We start from the raw sequence: 19,295 nt of genomic DNA on the forward strand, positions 1-19,295 counted from the left end.
GAAAATGGACTCATTCAATATTTTTTCTCAAGAGAAACTCATCGTGTTCAAAACTTTTGTTGCTTCTCTTTCAAAAGTTGTCAAATAAAATCAATGTCTTGGCAACCTTCCACGTTCCACATCATAATATCTATTTATAATTATATTTATTTAAATATATTAACACTTGTGAGTGCATTGCTGTATCAATATGTTAGCTTATTGGTCAAGGTCGTTGTGGCATGCGAGCACCAAATATAATCAGACCGAAATTTAGCAAAGGCAGTAGCTTTGAGCTATATCTTGTTACAATTTCTTTGTAATGACGATTTTACATTGTTGACGCCAAACTTATTATGACCAACAGATCAACATTGTGAGAAAGTGATAGCATGACAAAAAGAGTTTATCAACGAAAATCTCACAGCCTCAGGAAGAGGTGAACAAAAACAGTTAAAGCAGCAAAAGACATTTAAAATTTTACAAAAGTCTCAGAAATAAATTTGACAAATTTGTCAACTTCTTTGAAAATGTGACACTTTATTTAAGATTATTGAGAAAAAAAATCCTCCTTTTAAGTAATGAAGGTGTATATAGATGCATTTCTCATAATAATATGACAAAGGTCATAAGTTTGAATTTTCACTCGCCCTCTCGCCCTTTAGAAATATATTACTGACTGTTAGAAAACAACATGGCCATGCATCTTCATTTCCTACGAATCCAATAATCTCAATTGCTTGAAGGTTGGACCGGGGTTGCCGAGACGCCAGTCAGTCGGAGATGTCATCAATCATCATACATTACCTGAGTGTTAGGACTCTCTGAGTTCTGTATCAGACACCAGAGTTCTATAATTTGTGAAGTAAAACCAGTGCTAATAGAAATAATAACTGTCATATCGCTATACAAAATAAATTCTAGTACTTCGTACCAAAATTAAATCTCATGAACGAAACTGAAATTGTAGGTAGCTCGTTGAACCAAGATAGACAAACTAAGTACTGCATCTTTTATTAGGCATGTAAAAAGTACAAATAAAGAATTTTTATCACCAAAAAATTACACAAGAAACACAAAGAAGTAATCTTGCTATGCACGTATATGTAGAAACACTGAAGAAATGCTTTTTCTATGTCGAGCCGACTACGCGTTGAGAGCACATTCCTTAGGGAAGCCTTGTGGGAAACGCTTCGAATCGGCGCAGTAATTGTAAATCATATAGTTCTTCTGCGCCCATTTCAGCCTCTCTTGTCTGGTGGCGTCTAGTTCTTCTGTTAGCCATGCATTATCCCCTTGGGAAGTCGAACTACAAGGCGATGATGAGGGGGAGGACGACGATGAAATGCAAGCGTTCGCGTTAAAATTCCGATACGAGGCAGTGAAAGGAGCTTTGGTCCAGTCGGTCTTGACCAGCCCTCCCCTTGTTGCCCAATCGTCGGCATTCCACAGGCTAGAGTAAATCCTCATGGGTTGGTTCTTTGGGTATGCTACACCAACCGACTCAGCGTTCTTGAATTCTCTGATGGGCGTTCCGTCAACTGAAAATCTGAAACACAAATAATACGAATAATAAGTTTTAGTTATGTTGAATTACGTGTTGCCAATTTTCAAATTCTATTATTAGTCTGTTTTTTAAATACAAACCAATTTAACCTACAAAACAGTAACTGTGACGACTTACATGATACGCTGGGGGTTCCAGAGGATCGAATAAGTATGGAAATCAGCAGTTGGATCAAACCAGAGGTAGAATTGTTGCTCTCTGTTTCCTTTGCCTTGGCTGAACACGTTGGTGTGGAGGATGTACGGATCACCACTCAAGTTTCCAAGGAATTCGAAGTCTATTTCGTCGTGGGTAGTTCCTTGCGACGACAACTGCAATAACATATACGCAGAATTAATTTAAACGTCAAAATATCATAATATTGATTCTAAATAACAACAAATGTTACATAATTAGTAAGAAATGAATCGTTAGTAGTGTTACATAAACTTACATAGTAAGCTGTGACTGTGCCAGCTGAGTTACCCTGAACAAGCTTCAGCTGCATATCAATCTTGCCGAATAAGTACTCATTTTTGGACTGAAACCCCGAACCAGAGGTCTGATCGAGAGAGAGCGTGAGAAGCTCGCCATTATTAAGAATTTTTCCACGTCCATCTCCCCATGTCACGTCCACCTCTTGGTTCAAATTACTCGCAGCTAAGGCAGCTGCCGAAAATACCACTAAACAACAAAAAATAACACAGAAAAAATTATTCATACCCGCTGCCATTATATCTATCGATAAAAATAAATTGTCACTCAGACTATACGTGTTTTCGTGTTGGCTATATATGTCGAATACTCGAAGATAGAAGATTTGTTTTGATGAGTTCAGTAGAAGGATTACTCGGGGTATATATAGGGGGGGAGGGGATGAGGTAATGGTTTAAATTTGAGGAGGGAAGGTTCAACGCAAGCAGGCAAAACCAAAAGAAACAACTAGTTAAGGAACTTTAGTGGAAGTGGTTCAAAGTATGGTGCTAGCTGGACACAGTCACGATTCAGACATGGTCATGAGTAAGTTGTAGTATTAAAAGTTGAATTTACTGCAGTCTGCAGATGTTAATTAGGAGCATTGTTTTGTAGGAGTATGTGGGTAAGAAAATTGAGGTGGCTGAGAAAGATTAAAAGTGGAAGCCACCCGAGTGCCAGCACATAATTTGAGTGAGATGCTAAAAACTTTGTATTAATTTAAGTGTCACGCGGTTTTGTTGATGAAAGAGTTGGTGGTCACGACTGATGCCGACAGTATCCAGGCCCTTCAATTTTAAACGCAAACACACCCGGGCTCTTAAGCCCGGCTTCTGGATTTATAAATTAGAAACTTTTATTTGTACCGTTTATATAAAAAGTCAATAAACACTTATAAGAAGTTAGAAATGCTAGCTTTTGTTTCACGACTACTTCTACTTCTTTCTAAAATACTTTAATCACTTATAAGTCTTAACTTAATTCTCACTTCTACTTCACTTCTTTACTTTAAGCAAGAAGCACTTATTTTAAACTCAGCCAAACGGACCCATATACAACGTCAAACTGGAACTGGTTTTAACAGGAGTTTACAGAGCTCTGTACTGACATTTTGATTACTGAAGCAATTAACTATTTAGTTTTTGGAACTAAAAAAATTGTCGTTTTTCTCAATTTAGTGCTTGTTAGTTTGAACTAAAATGACCAATTATGTTATGTCATATATGTCTCAACTCTGAATCATACAAATTGCAAGATAATTATCTTAACTTTATATCATTCCTGAACAGATATCGTCATATATCAATATTGGAGAACTCAGACACGCTCCTGTGCTGGCCAAAGAGTTCAGTACTCGTCTTGCCTTCTTAACTTCCACCTTCATAAAGTCCCAATTATTAATTATTTAAGTGTCTATAATAATTAATATATTATTTGCTGCTGAAACCAGTAAGCTTGAAGCTCAGCAAAACCGCCTGCATGCCAAACAAATGGGAAGGCGTGTGCACAGAGGCGGATCTTAGAAGGGGCAAGAGGGGGCAACTGACCCCCTTAATTTTTTTGTTTGTTAATATTATACATATTTTTAGGTTGTAAAATTGAAATTGACCCCCCTTAATTTTTTTGTGACCCCTTTTAATTTTTTTTACAAAAAAATTGACCCCCCTTAACTTCATAGTCAGATCCGCCACTGCGTGTGCAATGTTAATTCACCCACTTCTCTCAGCCATCATTTGCCAGCTTGAACATTCTAGATGCTTGGCCCCATATTCATCTTTATCCAATACATGGTGATCCACCAGAAACTACCTAGACCTCTCACAATGTTTTGTTTTTTTACTTTCAGCTACCAATATGCACCGACCCATAGTATTTGGTATCAACACCCTCCACCGGTTCAAACTTCAAACCAATAATATAGTTCCAGATATGTCTAGCCTTAGTTGTTTTCTACGTAGCACAACAATAATGAGTTCGAACACTTAACTCTTACTCGAATTTATCTTTTTGTTTATGTACATAGAATCACGAGAATACGAAATTATATATCTAGATAATAATTGCACATATTTTTGAACAATCAGGAATATTATTACGGGCATAACTACCTTCAACTCTACGAATGTGTCCAATTCTTACTATATATTTATATTTTATTATTAAAGATTTCTTTCATCATTAAAGAAAATATAAAAAAGGAAGAGAATAAGAGTGTATATATAAATATTTATTATAAAATATAAGATATAATAAGAAAAGAAGTGACTTAAAAATAAGGCCCGATAAGTTGCCTAGTTAATCACTAAATATTATTGAATCAATTTTTTCCCATCAAATATCCAAAATTATAACTTATAATATCATATATAAAAATATATCTTGGACTTGCTCTAAAGTTTCACAAAAACTATAGCAAGGCCAAGGATCAACGAATAACAAATAACTAGATATGTATCACAGAGCAAGTCAATAAGAATTGTATAATTAGATGCAAATATTGGGGATGATCTGGTTGGTGATATGGATGGCAAGTTGAAGACGGAAATGGTCTAGCTAGTCATCACTGGTAGCAGTTGTTATTCCCCTTGCTGCAATATTTTTGGGATGTTTATTTCATTGTTAAAACTTAAAAGCATGAACTTCGTTGGAACTTGGAAGCACCCATAATGACATAGTCACCGAGAATTCTTAGACTACTGATCATAAATTAAGTTACACTCGTCGTTATTTTTCTGATACTCAGAATGTAACAAGTTAGTACTGATCATATTTCTCTATGCATAATGATTTTGGACATAAAAGGTTTACAAGTCATAACCTGCAGGGTAAATATCAAAAATTGAAACTATACCTAAAATAATTTTAGACGGACGAAACCGCAAACCAGCTTCCATTCCATACACAAAGACAATAAACTACAAAGAACATGTTATCTTGCTAAAGAATGTACTAGTACTAATTATAGTCTATATAAAGTGAAGCAATGTTTTCCGAGTTCCAAAATAATATAGCAAAGTAGAGGATCAACCATATATCTAGATATGTACCGCAATCAAAGTCACTACGAGTTAAATATATAGATGTAGACACTAATTATTGGGATGATCTGGGTGATGATATGGATGGTAAGTTGAAGATGTAGATGGTCTAGTCATTACCGGTCGCTGATGGTACTGCCCCTCCTGCATTTGAGGGATGTTCAATTCATTTTTAACAACCCGGACAACGTCAGGAGCATCTACCGGTGGCATAGCTGCGGAGAATTCTTGAGAGATATTCGATAGAGGCTGAACATTGTTGGGAGCATCTGCTGGTGACATAGCTGCGGAGAATTCTCGAGAGATATTCGATAGAGGCTGAACATCGTCGGAAGCATCTACTGGTGACATAGCTGCGGAGAATTCTTTAGAGACATTGGATAGAGCCTGAACATTGTTGGAAGCATCTACTGGTGACATAGCTGCCGAGAATTCTGTAGAGATATTCGGTAGAGCCTGAACATTGTTGGAAGCATCTACTGGCGACATAGCTGCGCAGAATTCTTGAGGGATATTCAATACATTATTTAGAGTCAGAACATTGTTGGAAGCATCAACCGGTAGCATTGTCTCGGGAGGGGTATAATCACGTGCCATATGTTGTTGATTGTATAGAGTCTCATGCAGCATTAATTCTCGGTTTTGGTCATAAAAGCCGTTTCCATGCATTTGAGGGATGACCATCGACACGTGGTTCGGAATCATATAGCTGTTATAACCCAAATAGTTTGGATATGGAACTGGCCAAAGTTGCTGCTGCTGCTGATTAGCACTATAATCAATCTCATGAGTATTATCCACATGAGTTACCTGATTAAAATGGCCGTCTCCAGAAACCATATATTCATCTACTCCGTGATCTTGATGAATATTTTCTTGCTGAGCAACACCATCATGAAAGTATTCAAAGGGCTCCTGAAATTGATCATTAGCTTCACCTTCCTCGAGATCATTAGCCTCATCTTCCTCAAGATTATTAGCCTCACCATCAAATGTAGCATTTTTTGATCTATGTGATTTATTCTTGTAAATCTTATATAAAACGTAGTCATCCAGCTAGGCAAGAAAAGACAGAAACGAATGATCAGATATATTAAAGGAAATCATGAATAGCTTCGGTAATTTTATCTACTGTAGTATTACAATGTACATAGTCGCGTACCTTCATGCACGTTTTAGAAGATTTAGCTGGCGCGGACCGGATTTTTCCAGCAGAATTTACCGGTTTTTCTTGTAGTGTGGAGGGAGGAAATTCATTAGCTCTATATTCTTTCATAATCCACTCTGTTTTAAATGATGTCTTATGAGTTCCTTGAAAGTATACCAAGGTCTTTACAACCCCAACACCCCCCTGAGGAGATGGGATGGGTTTATCGGCACCAGTTGCCTTCCAATAGCCGTTCCCTGCCATGCGGTTCGGTCGCTTTCCCATCTCATACTTCTTCTGCCTCGGGGAGAGAAAGTACCACTCGCTATCATTAGCTGCTGCATACTTTGCTGTGTAATATCACACTAAATTAGTACGACTAATTAGCGAAATTATCCCCACTCAATTTTTAGAATCCAAATAAACTTCGACAGTCTCAAGAAATTCTTAACATGACTATGTACTCTCGGGTAGTCAAGTGTCCTGCGTAAACTTACCTGCTTCATTACAGGGTTAACAGGTGTCTCATGTCTGCAAAACTGCAAGCAGAAAATATTGAAGTAACATGCATATATAACAGCCAGCCTAATGATACAATCTTCTATCGATATGAGACTTTTGAGGTTCGATATGATGATTAGGGCCGGCCCTGAAGTTGACCAGATCTCACGCAAATTTAGTTTTTGGGAACCTAATTAACGCATATATACATCACATATTTCATGATTTATATATCAAAAGATATCGATATTAAAATTTTAGTCATCGATCTAAGTTCGGGGAGTCCGGATCCTCTGTCTCCTTTTTGTGTCCCCTTATATGTCTCCTCTTTTTATTGGTCAGTTACTTAACCTGCACGTGAATTATAGTTTCTCTTTATTCTTTCTCTAATAGTTTATCACTCGCACGATGTGCCTCACAAGCACATACAAATACTCTGTCTAAAATTTCTCCCGAACAGCTCTTATGCATTTTACTCTTCCGTGTACCAAATCCAGCCTTTTCAACATATGTTTTGTAAAACATGTAAGCATCTATTGCCAATGCCATTCTTGCAATTATTAATTATGTGCATGTTGATTAATACTTTGTAAGTTGACCGTTACCAAAATTAATGCATGGTTTAAGAAGAGATGATCACCGTAACATATACATATGTCAGCTTAGGCAGATAGCATGCATAATAATACAAGAAACAGAAAACAAAGCAGTACCTAAAGAAAATAATAAAATTAACAGGAAACTCGGTGATCACAGACCTGATAGGTAAAAGGGGCTTTCTCTGTAGATATCAACATCGTGAATTCGGCTAGGATGGGGTGGTTTGTTCTGTATTTTCCTCATCAGATACTCCACAATAAGTTCTTCATCAGTTGGCTTAAACCGAAAACCTGGTGGAAAACTTTGAAGATATGCATCAATTTCTGAAGCGTAATCATTAGAGTACTTCTGGAGCACCAAGGCTGTCGAATTCTGGTTTTCGGGTATTGGCATGGCGGCCGAATTCCGATTGTCGCTCATTGCTGGTTGATTCTGGTTTTCAGTATTACAGAAATTTGCTGCGGAAGTGGTTTCGAAAGTGGTTTTAGTTTCCATCTTCATCTTCTCCATGAAATTTACGAGAGAACTCAGTTTAACCCTACTTTATAACTTAATTTTGAATGTACGGAAGGTGAATAACATGTACGTACAATGATCTTCTCCGGCTTATATATGTAATGATGATTATTAATATTAAGATAATCAATTAAGATAATAAAGATAATATACAGAAAAAAGAAATAGATGATATACATCTGGAATACAGAGTCCTTTTAGAATAAAAATTGTAGCTATCTTCAACTTCTTAAATCATAATTATACTCCGTTTGAAAGATGAACGATAATTAATCAAATAAATTATGTAAAAATCGAATACATGATATTACTAATAATAACTGCTTTTGGACATAGGATCGCAATACACTTATTTGTTTTACATTCTATATAATTATTATTTTTATTTAAATATATATTAATATTATTTTTTTATTCTTAGTTCTATATTCATTATATAAGAGCATCTCCAACGGCGTTGGTTATAATCGTTGGCTAAATTGAACCCGTAAGATATTATGTAAAATTTGTTGAACCTGTAAGACATTGTACTTCAATGGTATTGATTATATTGGTTGGCTATAATTTAAAAATAAATATTATTAATATTTTAGTTTTTTAAAATAGAATATATCAGTTTAATATGGTAATAAATGATGTGCAATCATCCTGCAGAGTTCTTACAGACCTGTAGAGGTTCGGACAAATATAGTCATCCATAGGAGGTTGGCTAAAATTATAGACAACAGGTTCACGTGGTTGGAGCATAATTATTTCAACAAGTTGGCTAAATTTTTTATATTTGAAATGCCAACTCACTTTTTAACTAAGGGGTTTGTATGGTTGAAGATGCCTTAATCATTATATAAGAGTGTCCGTAAAGCTTTCTTATAGAGGAATTAATTTTTAAAAGGGAACATAGATTTTTTTGCCACTCAACTTATAATGTTTTTAGAAACTTACCACCCAACTATTTTTTTTATTCTTTTCGTGACTAATGTTAGGTTTGGTTTTATTTTTAGCCACCAACTTAGGTTTGGATTTGATTACCAGCATTATGATAATTTATTTGTCACTAAACTTATTGCGTTTTTAGAAACTAACCACTGAACTATAATTTTTTTATTTTACTCACTAGTGTTAGATTTAGCTTTTTTTTTTGTCACTAAAGTTAGGTTCAGATTTGATTATTAGCATTACATTTTATGTGTATCATTATTAAAATATAGTTGTAGTCGGTAATATTTTGATGATTTGATATATGTTTGTATTTTTATATGTAGTATTTTTATGTCTTCAAGGTCGCTTACCTTGGATGATAAGAATTTTACACGCATTAGCCTTTAAAAGATGTAGTTTCATATATAACTTTATTTTTTTTCTTCCGAATGAAAATTCAGCGTTTGAATTTTTACACACAAAAATAAGTTATGAAACTATGTTTTATAAGAATCTTAAATACATGCTAAGCACTCGAGAAAATTTGTAAACTAATGAGAGGGACGGAGGGAGTAATAATAATATAAAATGATGCATTATATATAGAGGACAATCATCGAAAATTAAGTTTTCCTCTCTATATATCTATCTCGAAAATTGTAATAAGATAAAGTTATTAAATTTTTGAAGATAAATTTAAGAGAGATCTTAGACTGAGCTAGTCCATTGAAAGTTTAATAGCGAAAGATGATGCGTCATATTACTCAATTACACTTTATCTTATGAGAGAGGGTGAATTGTTTGAAATCATTGATTTCATATTCATGATTTATTGAATTTTTAGAATCTAATTACTCTTTTTCCTGATTTTAATTTTTCATCGGCTCATTTTATATTATTATTGCTATATATAAGGATATAAATATACGACACATCATCAAAATATTAGATACTATCACTATGTATAAATAATGCTACAAAAAATTATCATAATGCTAGTAATCAAATTCAAATCTAAGTTAGTGGATAAAAACAAAACCAAACCTAACATTAGTGATTAAAAGAATAAAAAAATTAGTTGGGTGGTAAGTTTCTAAAAACACTATAAGTTGAGTGGCAAAAAAGTCTATTTTCCCTTTTTAAAATGAATGTATAAAAAGACACAACCCGGAAATACACTTATTTGCCTTCAAATCTAATCGCAAACACATACGACAAACTTTTTTTGGATATAATACAAAATCATTTGTAAATAACAAAATTTGTAAATAAAGGTTTTCCTTTCGTCACCAAGTATACGGTGAAAGCAAGTTATATTAGCTGGGTCCCGTTTCTTTTCAAGGCAGTTGGACTTGGATCTAAAATTTTAAAATTTTGTGAAATTTTGGATCCATACTGGGCGACATAACCCGGACCAAAACTGCAAAAATATAAGTTGGGCCCAAACAGCTCCGAGTCACTCCCGTAAACAACTCGCTCTCCTCGTGTCCAAACTCATTGTCAAGAACAACCACCGGAGCATCCACCAAGGAGTAAGTAGATCCTATGCTATACTTACAAGTACAATTTTTATATATATAGTTGCATTATATCTTAGTTCGAATTTTCAATTTTTTTATATCATTTCAATATAATTTCACAACTTTGTTAGAATCTCATTTCAATTGTGATACATGATCCCAATAATCCCCAATTGCGCAAACCCTATATTAAAGTTAAATAGGTTCAGAATTATGTTCAGGATTATTAAGATCTGATACAGGTTTATTCATATTGGTATAATTTAGATTTGGATCCGAAACTACACGCTAGGGTTGACAATGTCGTGTTTAGCTCTGTCGTTGCAACCGACTAATGGATCCGATATCTTGCTCCAAACCCGAGAGTGGTTCCCGCCTGCGCGAGCTCTCGTTGCGTTGTCTGCGTTTAGACAGACTCGATTTGCGTTTGCAGCTGGGAAACATAATTCAGCTGAGGATGGGGACACGTCGCTTGGGGATGATCCCCTTGCGGCTTCTAGTGGTCAGGTTATTGTCGGTGTCGAAAGTCGGTATAGGGTTATTTACCGGTTGGTGAATTCTATTTACGTGTTGGGGATCACGACGGTTGATGATGATTGTGTGAACAATGTGTTTGAGTGTATTAGTATTGTGAATCAGGCTGTGAGTGTCGTGGTGACTGCGTGTCGGGGTGTTGATGTTACGCCGGAGAAGTTGAGTAGGAAGTATGCGGAGGTTTATATGGCGCTGGATATTGTTTTAAGGGGTGTGAGTAATATAAGGCTGGCGGCGATGTTGGCGTCGCTTCATGGGGATAATCTTTCGAAAATGGTGCATTCGGCTGTGAATACGGAGAGTAGGATTAGAGGGGCTGATAGTTGGGGTAATGTTGAGATATATTCGATTGAGCATGAGGCGAGTGTGCAGTCTTTTTCGAATGCTAGTTTTGAATTGCCTGCGGAGACGTTGGAGGCGGGGGATGAGGTTGCTGCAACACTTGTTATAACTGGGCAGGCTGAGACAGATCAGAAGGAGAAAGTTGAAGAGGTAGAAGAGGAGAAGGATCCGTTTGCAGCGAGTGAAAAGCTTAATAAGCCTGAGGAACTTGTCGGCGGGTTTAAAAAGGATAAGGAACAGAGTTCTGACTTGTCAAAAGCATTGGCGGGTCTTGATGTTACCACATTACCTCCAGCTGCGGCCACACAATCAACACACATTGGGGTTGAAGGATTTGAAGGGGAGTACGGTGGTATAGAGTTTAGTCACGATAATTCCACATTACCAGAAGATTTTGAAGGTCTCAATCAAGCTTGGGGTGGTGGTTTGGATGCATCAGAGTTTGTTGGTCCAAAGAAAGTCCCCAAGTCCCAGGGTCTGGGTGGCCTTGAATTGTTGCACACTAGTGAAGCACCAAAAGCTGCTGCTGATGGTGCTGCTGCTCCACTTGAAGATGTTTTGGTCACAAAAAGTGAAATGAAGGGTCCTGAAATGTATATATTGGAGGAGATAAATGCTGAATTTAGGGAATCTCTACTTGCGAGAGTTGGATTGATGGGCACGGTTTACCTTAAAACTGTTCCTCCAAAGCCATCTGATGATAAGGAAACTGAGTTCTCCTTCAGGGTTGATGGCACAAGTGGTGTGAAGAGATTTGTTATGCAAAACTCTCGTATTAGTAGCCTTGGAAATGGGCTGTTCCATGTGAGGACTTCACCTTCCACCGATCCTATACCTATTTTGAAGTATAGTCTTCTACCTCGATCAACTCCACTGCCTTTGCGGGTTCGCTTAATCATGCGTCACAGCGGGACCCTACTTTCTATGATGATTCAGTATGTATCCAATCCAGATCTGCCAGCCCCACTTAAAGATGTGACATTTACTCTGAAACTACCAATAGACCCTAGACTGTTAAAGGTTACACCAAAAGCCATGTTGAATAGATCAGAGAAAGAACTGAAATGGCACATTCCGGAGATTCCTTTAAAGGGTGAGCCTGGAAGATTGAGAGCTAGGATGCCTGTGGATTCTAGTTCAGAAGATGAACTGGAAGAACTTGAGGTAGTCGGATATGTTAGATTTTCTTACCAAGGCACTAGATCATTGTCTGGAATTTCTCTGCAGCCTGCATCCGAGGGTAGCAAAGATTTCTATGAGGTTGACCACAGGTATGAAAGTGGGGAATATATATGCAACTAATTAATGATGTCTTTTCTTGGTTTACATTTGTGTCAATTTGCTCTTATTCAATTGGAATTGGATGTGCATGAAGCATCCAAATTGTATTGTAGTCTGTAATTTTGATCATAAAATCACTGTGAGTTGCATTCCTTTGTTATAAGCCAGTATTTTTCCTTTTAAATATTGTTTGGTTGTGAATTTTTCCTGCTGTCTCATGATAATTTTTTCCTTGACTTTTTGTAGTGTCTCTCTTTAAATCCCCAGTTCCATTTGGCATATTAATAAATTTTAGTTATGCTTATATTCTTTTTACATATCTTAGAGAGAAATACATTTTTAAGGTTTTGATAGTTATCATCGTCCACTTGATATAAGCTAATCTATTTTCAGTTTCATTTAGTAGTACTAGATATCATTTGGCTCTAAATATGTTGTTGGAAATTTCTCAGATTTACCTTACAATTCAACATCAGAAGTCATGCATTTCAGAAAGTTCTAAAAGTAGTCAATGATGCTTATATTTGAATAGTTCTGTATATATCTGAGGTGTAACACTGGTTTGTTAAATAGTGTTGGTAGTTTGTTGTGTGTGGATGCAGGAAATATGGTATCTATAATGTACTAGTCCATTACTTGAGTTGGATGAGTTTGGGTAAAAGTTTAATTTTATATCAACCATGCAAAGGAACAGAGGAATGTAGTATTTCAAAACAAGGAGTAAAGGTTTACTCTAGCTTATTTGATTAACAGAAATAGTCAAACTTGCTTAGCATCATATTCGTGATTATATGCTATTTTATTGTCTAGATAGTTAGGTGTCTCCTTGTTATTTGCTCAGTCACAAGTTGAGTTCTTTGAAACAGCCTCTTGATGAGGATGAGGGTAAAGTTGCGTACATCTAGATTTTGATCCAGACTCAACGAGGGAGACTTGTGCATTTAAGTTCTTTGATCTCATTGTAAACGCTCAAGCTGAGTTGGAGCTCTTATCAGTGTTCTTCTCCCTTCAATTTAACACTTAAGGGCAGTATTTAAATAAATTTTCTGGTGTTCAAGTTACATTGGTTCTTAGAGCATCTCCAGCAGTGTCCTAAAGAGGTTCCCTATATATATAATAAACAATTCAAATTCTAAATAATAGGGATCCTATATTGATTGACAACTCCAACAATGATCCCTATTTGTCTTCTCTATTATTATTATAATATTAAATTCAAATTCTTTTAACAAAAAGATAACAAAAAATATGTGGGAAAGAGTGTGCAAAAGGTGAGAGTTGAATATTTAATCATTAAAAATGAAAAGAGGAATGGGTTAGGGATTCCCTACTTATGAGGAATGAAAATTGGATCCTAACATTTAGGGAATGAGTAGGGACTCTGCTGGAGTGAATTTCTATGCATATTCCTTAAAATAATAGTTTAAGATCTCATATAGCTAATCTGCTGGAGATGCTCTTAAGGACACCATAACTGTATCTAGAGGAAGATTGACATTACTGATATTAAGGAATAATCAAAAGTTTAAAGTGAATTTATGTCGTAAACTTTAGTCTTTGTCTAGTGGAGTACAAAAAATAAAAAATTGAATCTTAATATATAAAAATATGTAATCTATATGAATGCGACGAGGGCCTCAACTTTGTGCTTGTCCCGGTCCATATAACTGGAAAAGATAAACGCAAGTCTACTAACATTATTTTATTTGATCCAATGCCTATTAACATTATAGTACTACGCGGACCTCAACTAATTCGAACACCCCATCAGCCTATGTGATTTCATCTTTTTGTCGGGAGCCTCGTGATTATCATTGATTACTCTCATGGCCCCACCATTATATGCGAGCACTGAGGAGCATCACAATTCACAAAACGTGCTCTGCTGTTCTACGTATCTTCATCTTCAATCATCAAGCTTGTGGCATGCAAGCAAGCGGAGCTGTAACACTAAGACTAGCATCACCCCTGCAGCTGAGGACCTTGAGGACTCCCCACGAGCTTTTTTTGTTAGCAGGAGGTTTTTTCACAACCTCGATGCTCGGAAAAAGAGACTTGGATGGGGTACGATGAACCTGACGGTTTTTGATATCCTGGAGATCCATCTCTGTAGGAAACTTTACTATCCCGAACATTAGAATATACCACCTAGGTTTTGGAATCCTTGTGCTATTACCATCAAATCTTGATAACCCGGGACTGTTGTTTCGATGAGAATCCGGTGAACCAGAGCTCGTGCTCGAGTCTCTGCTTAGTTTCTGATAATCAAGAGACCTGCTGTTTCTCATCTTCATATTGGTGGTGTTGGATTGACGACCACTAATCTTGAACTCGGGCAACGGCTCTGACCGGCAGCGCCGGCCATATAAGTTTTGTGATTTATGATCTTGCTCTTTGAAAGGTATGAGCTTACCGCAGTTGATGATATCTTCTGCATGAGACATGGTGGAACTAGGGTAGCTCGAAAACTCGAAAACCTCATTTGTCTCTGCTTGTGACGGAAGATCTTGACGTTTGCAGAACTGATCCTCTGTTTCGTGCAAATTGTTTTCGTCGGAAATCAATTGGAAGTCACTAAGAGATATCGTTTCTTCATCTTCTGGTTGATATTCTTGATCTTGGTAACAGGAGTTGTAGGAGTCCATTACTACGGATGAAGATGAGTTGGGGAATTGATGGAGAGGATGAATATATGAGATATATGTCTCTGAGTTTCTGAATGCCACATGTGGATCGCTATACATATGCAGACGGCACAGCGATTATATAGTAATACTCTGACTGTAACAACGGAAAGAGATAGGTACAGAGGAGAATTGTGACAATTGGTGGACCGCTGTCCTGTTTATTTACCCATTAAGGAGAATCAAAATCTGATACTCCCTTGTAATTTATAATCAATGCATTTGTATTTTCTAAAGTAAATTGAGAATTTTACCAACTGTTATTGCTTGCTATTGAGAATCTTATCTTCCAGGTCTTTCGTATACCTAGTTTTAACTTTTCACGTTTTTCCACGATTTTTGACTTGATAGTAAAAAATTATATTTTTTTTATTTTTTTCTCTTAAATAAAATATATATTTATTCAGAAATGAATTTAAAAAATAGTAATTATAACTTTCTAGTCAAAACTCACCTCAGAAAAGTTAAATGACTTGCAAAACAAAAATGCATAAAAATACGTTAGAAAAGTTAGAAATGTTAAAACAGTTTTATAAAATAAAATGGACAGGAGGATCAGATAAAAAAGATATATGTGTGTGATATGGCTGAAATACTGCAATTTGATTCAGTATACTTTAAAAAACTAGAGTATGTGAAGGTGTATTCTAACTCACAACATTTTCTCATTCGATATAATTAAGCTTTAAATATGTTAAGAAGAAGTATTTGTGTTAAGGTTGGCCGATGGAATCTTGTCCGTAAATACCATCTGTAACACCTTAATTTATTTTAAAACAAAGAAGAACATTATTTCAACTTTGTGAAAAACACTTAAAAACTCAAAATTGAGGGGATGGAGGGAGTATATTTTATCCTAATTAACTTCTTCAAAAAAAAAAAAGAAAATCTCCATTACAATTCAATAAAATTGCATGCTCTTCCTTTTTCTAAATTTACAAAAAGAATCTCTGGCATCGCAGCAAGAATAAAAACATAGAGGACTTATGATTGCAGAGAACGGACAAATACCACGGAAGAGTAGAACAATGGTATGACGACAGACGAAGATAAATCTCCGTAACAAAATCACATTTAAATCAAATAGTAACTAATCGGTATAGGTGCGAAAATAACAACTGTACAGGCATGAACATTTGATCCTCGAACACATGAAATTAAGTAACACTGCTACTATAAGGTGGTTTAATAATAGAACGAATGTAGAGCTGGGTAGAGTAATTATACAGTTAAAATGAAAGAGATGCTTTGTTGTTGGTATTGTTGGAGACAGAAATGAATATTTATTTAAAGTTCTTGTTGTATTTCATTGTCCCTGGCTTCAAGGTGAAGAGAGAAACAAGAAACACAAAGCGATATCTTTCAAAAATTGATATTTTAACATCCTTTTTGCATCTCTTTTCTCTCTAGCCTCTCTATTTTCATCTCCGGCGGGGCTTCCATCGGTTTTCCGGTGGAAAGCCCCAAATCTTTCCGTTTGATTGCTAGTTTTTTATTGTTCTTACTTTTTCATTGATTTCCTCAATAAATCTCCCTTTTCGGGAAAGGTTTTTTAGATCTACATCACCGAAACTTTCGATTTTCGTTCTTATTCGTTTCCAGAGGCTTTTTTGGATTTGTGAGTGGATCGATTATCTCTTAAGCGTCGTGTGCAGATCTAATTGTTTTAGTTTGTTTTGGTTATAGTTTGATTTCTCTCCCTAGTGAGAGTGTGTGTTTTTCTCTCCTTCTTTTGTGAGAGTGGTTTGGATTCATCGATAAAAGCCTTTTGGGAATTGCATTTGTGGTCGATAGCTCAAACGGAGTTTTTGAAAAAGATGGTGAACACAGAGCAAGGATCTATACATGAACCATCGTCAATTTCAACATCGCTTATTTGTCTCATCTTGGGTATGAAGACAGGCATGTTAATTTTTTCTATGTTTGTTCGACTCGATCTTTCTTGTAGATGCCGTATGGCTATTATTTATTGAATTCTCTCATTTTCTTAAAAAAAAAAGAAACACAAAGCACATGTCCATTAATACACAAATATGTAGCTAGCTTCTAGAAGAATTTAAGGCCGAAAATTTGGTAGTCACTGGGTAATATAGTTGTCACAAATTTAAATTAGGTAATTCTTGTTAGATTTTTCAGGTTATGGAAGTACGTTGTGTACCCGTGCAAGGAACAATTTCATTTCGTCATACGGAGCTTAAAATTGATACCTAAAATAAGATAAATGAGTATTAACTTGAAATTTTAGAACACCTTAGTGCTTAATGATTATATAATGATGGGTGCAACTGTGCAAGTGCGAACTTGTGAAAACCGTGAGAGAATTGACTAATCTAGTTGAGTGAAGAAATTATTTATAAATTTATGAATAGAGTAAACTTCAAATTTGTGGTCAAAATTTATACCGATTTTTAAAAAGTTGGCTAGAGTTTTATCTTCTCAGAAAGGTGGTCAAACTTTGGCTCCGCTTTTCAAAAGTATGGCTCCCATTAAATATCACTAATGAGGGTAACGGACAAAGTGGTAGAAATGAGTTCCAAATTCTTAGAAAGGTGGCCAAACTTTAGCTCCGCTGTCTGAAAGTGTGGCTCCCGTTAAATGTCATTAACGGAGCGGAGTGAAAGTTTGACCACCTTTTTGAGAGTTACTGTAAGTGTTCCCGATGCTTATCGGGAATAATATGTGGTTTACTTATCGCAGCTTCTAGAGTTCTGGGTGATCTGATTGCTGGCTATCAGGACAGTGGGTTGATATTCGCTGATGGTTTGTCCAACAATGCTCAAGATTTCTTGAGAAAGTGCATGACGAGATAGCGTAACGGTGGTGGTCGAGGGTTGCGACGGCCGGGGCAGTTCTGGATCAATATGAGATCTGGTTTTAAAAAGAAATGCATTAATTGTGCCTTAATTGAGGGCGTTAATTGGGCCTCCTAATTGAGGGAGTTAATTATACCTTTTTTGAGGGCGTTAATTGTGTCTTAATTGAGAACGTTAATATTTTATGGGTGCTGATTTATGCACGCCCTAAATATTGATTTATGTACACCCTTCCATTTTGTTTGTACTAAATTACCCCTTTGAATTAATAAAATATTTGGTTGAAATGTTAAAAGACAAGGATAATTTAATACAAAAAAGGATACCCGGTGTGCATAAATAAATTTAGGGTGTGCATATATTAGCATCCTATTTTATTAATTGTGCCTTAATTAAGAATTTAATTGTCTCAATTATGAGTTATCATAATTGTGTGAATAATTTGATCAGCACATGTATATACACGTGATTTTATTAATAATTAATTATTGGATATATTTTTTATTTTTATAATATATATAATCTGTTATATATATCGACTTATATTTTTCTTGTTTACTTTGTTATATTTTCAGGGTTCTTGAAAGAAGATGGTTTTTTTTTTCAGATATTAAAATTTTATTGTTTAAATTTCCGTGGTCATCTTGCATGTCCGACGGTTAGATAATAAGCTTTTTTGAATGAAAGAACTATCACAGTGAATTGCCAATTCATATTTGTGAGATTCATTCTTATATTAAAAAAAATGATATGTGATCTTCGTACAAATTTCTTACAAGCTTATAAAGATTCGACAAATATAGAGGTTGTGAGTGTTTGATAGAAGCAAAAGCTGCTTCTGGCTTCCGCTTCTCTTGACCCGTTTGTGTAAATAAGTAGAAGTACTTTTAAGAAGGTGAGAATGCTAGCTTCTAGTTTTTTTCCAAACATTTTATTAACTTATTTCCTTCTCACTTTTACTTTACTCTTTTAGTTTAAGAAAGAAGTGACTCCTTTAGTTTAAGAAAGAAGTCACTTCTTTTACGCTATAAGAAGTTGATTAAAATTATAGAGAAGGGATTAAGATGGTTGAGGTGTGAGTTTTTGAGGATATTGACTATATTTCCTACTTTTATATGCCAACTTAGCTTTTAGTTAAAGATTTTTCATGTATGAAGTTGTTGTAATTTTGATCTGACTCTTAATTCTATTAGCATCCATGCAAGAAATTCGTCGTTATTTATTCTTTTCATATTTGAAGAATATGCCGCTAGTTATTGAGTAAACCTCCTTTGACCGATAAAAATAAAACTTTGCCAATCATCTAAAATCCATGACATAAGTCAGTTACAACTTTATGAACATCGAGTAATTTTTATCTTACGTTATCTCGAAAGTTAAACTTTTTAGAAATGTAACGTTT

At 35.5% G+C, this 19,295-nt stretch overlaps 3 protein-coding genes across 3 annotated transcripts; 1 reads left to right on the forward strand and 2 right to left on the reverse strand.

Moving 5' to 3' along the window:
• Nucleotides 1-968: 968 nt before the first annotated feature.
• LOC108224115 (probable xyloglucan endotransglucosylase/hydrolase protein 23) lies at nucleotides 969-2,685 on the reverse strand. The gene is made up of 3 exons (XM_017398672.2): nucleotides 1,980-2,685; nucleotides 1,664-1,857; nucleotides 969-1,528 (listed from the first exon to the last, which is right to left on the reverse strand). The coding sequence occupies exons 1-3, from the start codon at nucleotides 2,256-2,258 to the stop codon at nucleotides 1,126-1,128; spliced, it is 876 nt and encodes a 291-aa protein (XP_017254161.1). The 5' UTR covers nucleotides 2,259-2,685; the 3' UTR covers nucleotides 969-1,125.
• A 7,380-nt stretch (nucleotides 2,686-10,065) lies between these two features.
• On the forward strand, nucleotides 10,066-12,599 carry LOC108223578 (uncharacterized). Its single transcript, XM_017397900.2, has 2 exons — nucleotides 10,066-10,251; nucleotides 10,507-12,599. Exon 2 carries the CDS (start codon nucleotides 10,540-10,542, stop codon nucleotides 12,415-12,417), a length of 1,878 nt encoding a protein of 625 aa, XP_017253389.1. The 5' UTR covers nucleotides 10,066-10,251; nucleotides 10,507-10,539; the 3' UTR covers nucleotides 12,418-12,599.
• Nucleotides 12,600-14,309: 1,710 nt separating this feature from the next.
• On the reverse strand, nucleotides 14,310-15,041 carry LOC108221558 (uncharacterized). Its single transcript, XM_017395428.2, has one exon. It carries the CDS (start codon nucleotides 15,039-15,041, stop codon nucleotides 14,310-14,312), a length of 732 nt encoding a protein of 243 aa, XP_017250917.2.
• Between the last annotated feature and the right edge of the window lie 4,254 nt (nucleotides 15,042-19,295).

Source organism: Daucus carota, chromosome 5 (genome assembly GCF_001625215.2).
Source record: "Daucus carota subsp. sativus chromosome 5, DH1 v3.0, whole genome shotgun sequence".
NCBI lineage: Eukaryota > Viridiplantae > Streptophyta > Magnoliopsida > Apiales > Apiaceae > Daucus > Daucus carota.

Excerpts from the sequence above, each read along its gene's own strand:
- LOC108223578 (XM_017397900.2), top strand. The coding sequence starts at position 10,540 with ATGTCGTGTTTAGCTCTGTCGTTGCAACCGACTAATGGATCCGATATC.
- LOC108224115 (XM_017398672.2), bottom strand. The coding sequence starts at position 2,258 with ATGGCAGCGGGTATGAATAATTTTTTCTGTGTTATTTTTTGTTGTTTA. Across the intron at positions 1,858-1,979 it reads GCACAGTCACAGCTTACTAT|TTGTCGTCGCAAGGAACTAC; the intron begins GTAAGTTTATGT and ends ATGTTATTGCAG. Across the intron at positions 1,529-1,663 it reads TGGAACCCCCAGCGTATCAT|ATTTTCAGTTGACGGAACGC; the intron begins GTAAGTCGTCAC and ends TTTGTGTTTCAG.
- LOC108221558 (XM_017395428.2), bottom strand. The coding sequence starts at position 15,041 with ATGGACTCCTACAACTCCTGTTACCAAGATCAAGAATATCAACCAGAA.